Raw genomic sequence first — 6,114 nt, 5'->3', positions numbered from 1 at the left:
GACGCGGTCAGCACACACGCGCAAGGGCTGGTGGGGCGCCTCTCTTCCCAGCTGCCTGTTAACTGACATGCTGCTAGCTTGCAGTGGCCGTGGTGGGAGTGTTTATGCAGAACCCCTCCCCGGAGCCAGGTAGTAAACACTTGGAGCTGACCCTGGAGGCCCAGAGGGGGTTTGCGCATCGGCTCTCTCAGACACGGCCAGTCTGGGGAGGCCGCATAATCAAGACGAAGGTGCACAGGTTAGGAAATACCAGACGCGGTCAGCACACACGCGCAAGGGCTGGTGGGGCGCCTCTCTTCCCAGCTGCCTGTTAACTGACATGCTGCTAGCTTGCAGTGGCCGTGGTGGGAGTGTTTATGCAGAACCCCTCCCCGGAGCCAGGTAGTAAACACTTGGAGCTGACCCTGGAGGCCCAGAGGGGGTTTGCGCATCGGCTCTCTCAGACACGGCCAGTCTGGGGAGGCCGCATAATCAAGACGAAGGTGCACAGGTTAGGAAATACCAGAAATCGGGGTCATATGTCCACGGAGCTCAGGCCTCACGGTCTCTCCACCAGACCACGTGATGTCACGCATGTTTGTTGCCCCTAGTTCCATACTAAGAGGCCGTGAGCGTGCGTCGGGCTTCTGTACCTATGAGTGGTGGTGTGTGTGTGTTCCTCGCCTTGGTATCAGGTACCCACGGGCGTGGGCATGGGTGGGGCAGCTGGCCCCAGGTCAGGCCCCCTCCCCTGAGCTCTGCTCCCCACAGGACCTCCAGGGCCTGGAGATCCAGCCAGAAAACCTAGAGCAGCCGTTCCTGAGTGTGTTCAAGAAGGGGCGGCGGAGGGTGCCCGTGAGGGATCTGGGCAAGGTTGTGTACTACGCCAAGGTCCAGCTACGATTCCAACACAGCCAGGTGGGGCCAGGCCGGGCCGAGTGGGGGGTGCTCGGGTACCAGCCTGGGGCCTGTCTCCCAGCCCCTCAGACCAGCAGCCCTGCTCTCCCCTAGGACATCAGCGACTGCTATCTGGAGCTATTCCCCTCCTACCTCTACTTCCAGGCCCATGGTTCCAAAGGACTCACCTTCCAGGTGAGGGGAAATAGGCAAAGGGGGGAGGCCAGCGGTAGAGGGAGAGAGCAGCCTCTTGGGAGGTGGGTATCCATGTCCACTAGGGGTCCCCGAGCCCTCCCGTCCCTCCATGTGCTCTGGCAGGGGCTGTTACCGCTGATGGAACTGAGCGTCTGCCCGCTTGAGGGGTCCAGAGAGCACGCCTTCCAGATCACAGGTGTGTGGGGGGCATGAGTGGACCTGGCCCCCAGGAGGGGCCTCTAGCTGGGGCTGCTCAGTGATCTTGAGCTCTGGCTGAGCTTCCGAACCTGGAGGGACCCCGAGCCCACGGGGGGATCCTGGCTTTTCCTCCAGTGGGCACATAAGCGTTTGCCAAGCTGGGGTGCAGGACAGTGGGCAGGGGACCTCCAGAGCCTGTTGGAGGCCAGTGGTCCGGGATGGTGCCACAGGCTTCTCCTGTCCCAGGCCCTGTGGTGCCCAGGGAACCCTTGGATCAGGCCTTTCCTATGGGCTGCTGGCCCAGCCCACGCCCCACCTCTACCCCCAGGCCCGCTGCCTGCTCCTCTTCATGTGCTGTGCCCCAGCCAGGCTGAGCTGGGTCACTGGCTGTACCACCTGGAAAAGCAGATAGCCCTCGTGCAAGGGCCACAGCTCTGCCACTCAGCACCCCTGCAGGTCAGTGCTGGGGACCCCCAGGCCGCTTTCCTCTCCCCTCTGTGCCCATGCCCTCTGCTGCCCCTGACCCCCCTTCACCAGGGCCCCCCCGAGGATGAGCTGCCCTGGACTCTGCAGCGCAGGCTGATCCGGCTCCGGGCAGCATCTGGACATCGAACGGTGGGCAGTGCCGTCTGCGCCTCGAGGGTCAAGCTGCAGCATCTGCCTTCACAGGTATGTGGTGGGGGGCGGTGCTCAGGGGTGGGAGGAGGTGGGGGCCGAGGGGTGAGAGGAGATGGAGGGGTGAGGAGATGGGAGTGGGGTGAGATCATAGGGACACAGGGCTGAGGACATGGAGGCACAGGGTGGGTGAGAAGAGATGGGGGAGGGTGCACAGATGGGGAGGGGTGAGGAGAGAGGGTGGGGGGAGGAGATGAGGGAGGGGTTCAGGAGGCAAGTGGGGCCAGGGCCTCGCACATACAGGTCCTGCCCCCACTCCTCCCTCTGACCTCCTCACAGGAGCAATGGGACCGGCTCCTGGTTCTGTACCCGACATCCCTGGCTATCTTCTCCGAAGAAGCAGATGGGCTTTGCTTTAAGGTGGGTCCCTCCCGAATGAGGACGCGCCCCGGGAGACACCCTGTGTGTGGGGGTGGGAGAGGGCAGCAGCTCAGGAGGAACCTGTATTTCGGGGCCTGTTGGGACAGAGTGTGCTGGCCCCACCCACTCGGCCTGCTGCCCTGGTCAGTCTGGTCTCAGCGGTGGTGTGGCCAAGGAGGCGTCCCTGCCCGAGCACCCCTTATCACCCTGGAATGTTGGCCACCAGCAGCAGGACCATCGCCTGGGGCCGGTGCATGAGGCAGAACCACTCCAGGGAGACACTCTTGTGCCAGGCCCCAGTATGCCTGAGGGGGCCTATACCTCTGAGTGGCCACTTTCCTAGGGTCTGGGGGCACGTGTGTGCATGCGTGTATAGGACGGTGCTCTGGGGCTGGGGTGCGTCTGTTGTGTGCACCACAGTTAGCTTCCGCTCTGGGGGTGATCATGGCCCTCAGTCACTGAGGAAAATGCAGGGGTCTTCCCCATGATCCCCCCCAACCTACCCCCAGTCTTAGTAGGTGACCCAGGGAACCAGTCCCCAGAGGCATCTGTCTGTGCCTGCCACTGGCCAGTGAAGCCCCACCCAGAGTCCAGGGGCACAGAGATCCCTCACGCCAGTCAGGGAGTGCAGACCTCCCTCAGGGATGCGGCTCAGCCCTGTCCTGACCTCTGCCTAACCATCTGAGGGCCCAGGCCAGCTCTGCAGGGTGAGACAGAAGTATGGGCCCAGGCAGAGGCCCAGAGTTCACCCCCCAGGCTCCGGCCCCATCTTCCGTCACTGCCCCCCAGGGGGAGCTGCCCCTCAGTACCATCCACATCAACCTGGAGGAGAAGGAGAAGCGGATCCGTTCTTTCCTGATTGAAGGTGGGCAGAGGCCTGGCCCAGGAGGGAGGGCAGGAGCCTGCTGGGTGCCCCAGCTCCTCGCCGGGGCCTTGCAGGGGCCTGGCTCTCTGCTGGCCAGCACCCCTCACGGAGTCTGTGTGTCAGGCCCGCTCATCAACACCATTCGTGTGCTGTGTGCCAGCTATGAGGACTACAGCCACTGGCTGCTCTGTCTGCAGACCATCTCGCCCCGGGCTGGAGGCCCCCCGCCAGCTGGCCTCCCGGGGCTGTGGGGGTCCACACAGGTGAGGGGTCCACAGGAGGAGATGCTGCCCCCACGTCTCACGTTCTGGGCTGAAGCGTAGGTCTAGGGCGTGGGTGGTTAGGGAGAGGGGTCCTGTTCTCTGTCTCACCTCCTCACTCCCTGCCTCCTGCTGGCCAGGTCATGGGTGGCGGCCGAGGCTCCCTCTCCTCAGACGGACGAACCAGCTGGGACTCAGGGTGCCCTGCGCCCCCCTCCACCCACACCAGCCACTCTCTCCCTGAGTCGTCAGTGCCGTCCACCACAGGCTGCCCTGCCCAGCCTGTGCCTGTGAGTATCAGGAGGTGAGGAGGGATAAGCAGAAGACAAGCACAGGAGGCCGTGAGGACAGTTTGTGTGGGAGAACATGGGTCCCCATGGCACTCCACCCCAGGCAGGACCTGGAGGGAACTTTGTGCAGCCTCAGAGGACTGAGTGGGTGAGGGCCCTTGGGAACCTTCTGGAAGGTCTTTGGTCCCTGCAGGACCAGGCCGACCCTGGCCGCACCAGCACCCGCAGGCAGAGGGCCGAGCTGAGACGGAGCAGCAGTAGTCGGTCACCCAGGAGTGAGGCCCGGAGCAAGGAGCCCAGCCTGGCCACCTCGCTGTACTTGGACCTGACCAAGGTGGGCCCAGCACACTGACCCAGTTCTCCCTCCCACCCTCCACCTCCCTGGCCTCCATCTCTTAGGCCTAGATGGTCCTGGAGCCACCTAGAGGCCTTGCACAGAGAAGGGAGGGCTCAGGCCACCTCCAGCTCCAAGAAACCTGTATCTTCTTGCCTACAGCTGAGCAGGCAGAGCCTAGAGGACAACCCTGAGGCCCCAGACCACTCTCTGAAGACCGCACACTCCCCACTCTATGCCGATCCCTACACACCACCTGCTACCTCCTATCACAAGATCACAGATGTCCAGGGCCTGGATGAGGTCAGTTCCCTGTGGATGACAGAAAGGCTAGATGTATCCACAGCCTGAGGTCTGCTCAGGCCATGTTGAGTGGCCAAGGGGCCAAGGGGCTCAGAGGGCCGGGATCCCTCCACGGAGGTCCTGGTCCAGGGCCTCAGGTCCCCGCCCCTTCCCTGGCAGTTCCTCAGCGCAGCACAGAGTTCACTTGGACCTGAGTCCTCGAGCCCGTTCCCCTCGGTCCCTGTGTCTGTGCCTGTCTCGGGCCCCAGCTCTGGACTCTCCGGTCCCCACTTGCTCTCCAAGAAGGGAGCCCTGCAGCCCAGAGCCTCTCAGCGGCACCGAGGCTCCATCAAGGGCCAGGGGCCACTCCCTCCAGAGTCCCCTCAGCATGTGAGCAGCAGCACTCACCCCTGCCAGGTAGGGGGTCCTGTGGAGGGGTGGAAACAGTGTGGGGGTCTGGGGCCCTGGGGGAGCAGGAGAAATGGAAGCAGGAAGATAGGGCAAGCTGAGACCAAAGACAGGAAGCGGCAGGGGTAGGGGGTGGTGGCAGGAAGGGAAGCTACGCCACCTAACAGAAAAGGGAGGGCTCAGATCTGGCAGATGGGTGGGCTGCTCTCCAAGCCCCCTCCCCCAGGGCTCAGCTCTCAGACTTGTGGTTGTGATCCCCAGGTCTCCCCTGTGCAGGAAGTCTCGCCCGACCCCCTGCCACCTCCCTCAGGTGAGTGAGGGCCCTTGTCTCTCTCTGAGGGGAGCTCTGGGTGTGGCTTCCTAAAGGCACTGGCATCTCTGTCCTCCCCAGCAGGTGGTCGTCCCCCCAAGAGCTATGACAACATCCGGGACAACACTTCCTCTCCCTCCCACAAGCGGTGGCCCCGAGGAGGAGCTGAGGCTTGGGGGGGGCTCATCCAGTGGATCTGATGGCTTCTGGGTGGCTGGTTCTCAGGACCACCTGCCAGCATGGGCTCTGCCATGGGGACTACGGCACAGCCTGGGGCATTCTTTGTAGGGCCACAGGCTGACCGGCATCCGACCCCTGAACCCCACCCAGTGCTGAGTCCATGTCTGATCCCAGCAGGCTGAAGAGAGCTCCCAAACTTCCCTGGGCTCTGGAGGGGCCAGGAGGGGGGCCTCGTCCTGAAGACGGCCTGGCGACGTGGCTGGACCACAGATCAGAGCAGGCCTCGCAGGAGACCCAGCAGCAGCCCTTCCTCCAGGGAAGCAATGAGGAAGGCCACTGGGCGCAGGCTTTACCTGCCAGTGGGAGGAGCAGCAGGTGGGAAGGTCAGAGGGCTGAGAACGTCAGGTTAGTGAGGGTCAGCGCACGTGAGGTCAGAGGGCGTGACGGTAGGAGGTCAGCAAAGTCCGAGACACGACAAGTAGAGGTAGAGGGCGTTCTGGGCAAGTGTCAGTGGGCTGGGGCAGGTCAGGAGAAACTGACAAGAGACTAAATAAGAAAGAAAGAGAAGGTTTTATTTGTGCTGTGTGTCCATGCGTCTTCCGCTCAGCAGTCAGGAGTCCCCCATCCTGGGGACCCTGTGCACCCAGCCCTGTGGGCTCCACGGCTCTGCCACAACCAGCCTCCCACCCACCTTCCTGCCCCATCTCCGACGCCTCAAAGCCTTAGGACAATCCCAAATGTCTGATCCCTTTATCCGACGCCACCGTATTGTGCCTCTGCACTTCATCCAAGGTTCCCCAGAGGAGGGGCTCCAGCTTCTGCCCTACAGACCCCCACCCTGCAGGGGCTGCTGGAGCCACCGTCCGACCCGCCCCTGCAGG

The 6,114-nt window shown here is 63.3% G+C and overlaps 1 protein-coding gene across 5 annotated transcripts in view; it reads left to right on the top strand.

Annotated features, from left to right (window-relative positions):
• The window catches only part of LOC111154750 (pleckstrin homology domain containing N1), an 8,248-nt gene extending 2,482 nt beyond the window's left edge, over positions 1–5,766 (top strand). The window contains exons 3-16 of one of the 5 annotated variants that reach the window (XM_022514638.1): positions 751–897; positions 991–1,071; positions 1,195–1,267; positions 1,598–1,725; positions 1,843–1,938; positions 2,224–2,304; positions 3,094–3,169; positions 3,293–3,432; positions 3,570–3,719; positions 3,913–4,053; positions 4,216–4,356; positions 4,516–4,725; positions 5,005–5,053; positions 5,138–5,766. In XM_022514638.1, coding sequence (XP_022370346.1) covers positions 751–897; positions 991–1,071; positions 1,195–1,267; positions 1,598–1,725; positions 1,843–1,938; positions 2,224–2,304; positions 3,094–3,169; positions 3,293–3,432; positions 3,570–3,719; positions 3,913–4,053; positions 4,216–4,356; positions 4,516–4,725; positions 5,005–5,053; positions 5,138–5,253 — 1,629 coding nt within the window. In that variant the 3' untranslated portion in view covers positions 5,254–5,766. Of the gene's footprint in view, positions 1–750; positions 898–990; positions 1,072–1,194; positions 1,268–1,597; positions 1,726–1,806; positions 1,939–2,223; positions 2,305–3,093; positions 3,170–3,292; positions 3,433–3,569; positions 3,720–3,912; positions 4,054–4,215; positions 4,357–4,515; positions 4,753–5,004; positions 5,054–5,134 lie in introns of all 5 variants that reach the window. The other 4 variants (XM_022514637.1, XM_022514636.1, XM_022514635.1 and 1 more) reach the window with 4 other exon arrangements.
• Positions 5,767–6,114: the final 348 nt, after the last annotated feature.

This window comes from Enhydra lutris, unplaced genomic scaffold (genome assembly GCF_002288905.1).
Source record: "Enhydra lutris kenyoni isolate GAN:26980312 unplaced genomic scaffold, ASM228890v2 scaffoldscaffold38, whole genome shotgun sequence".
Classification (NCBI taxonomy): Eukaryota; Metazoa; Chordata; class Mammalia; order Carnivora; family Mustelidae; genus Enhydra; species Enhydra lutris.
The sequence above is the reverse complement of the archived record's forward strand: the minus strand, read 5'-3'. Positions and strand labels throughout refer to the sequence as shown.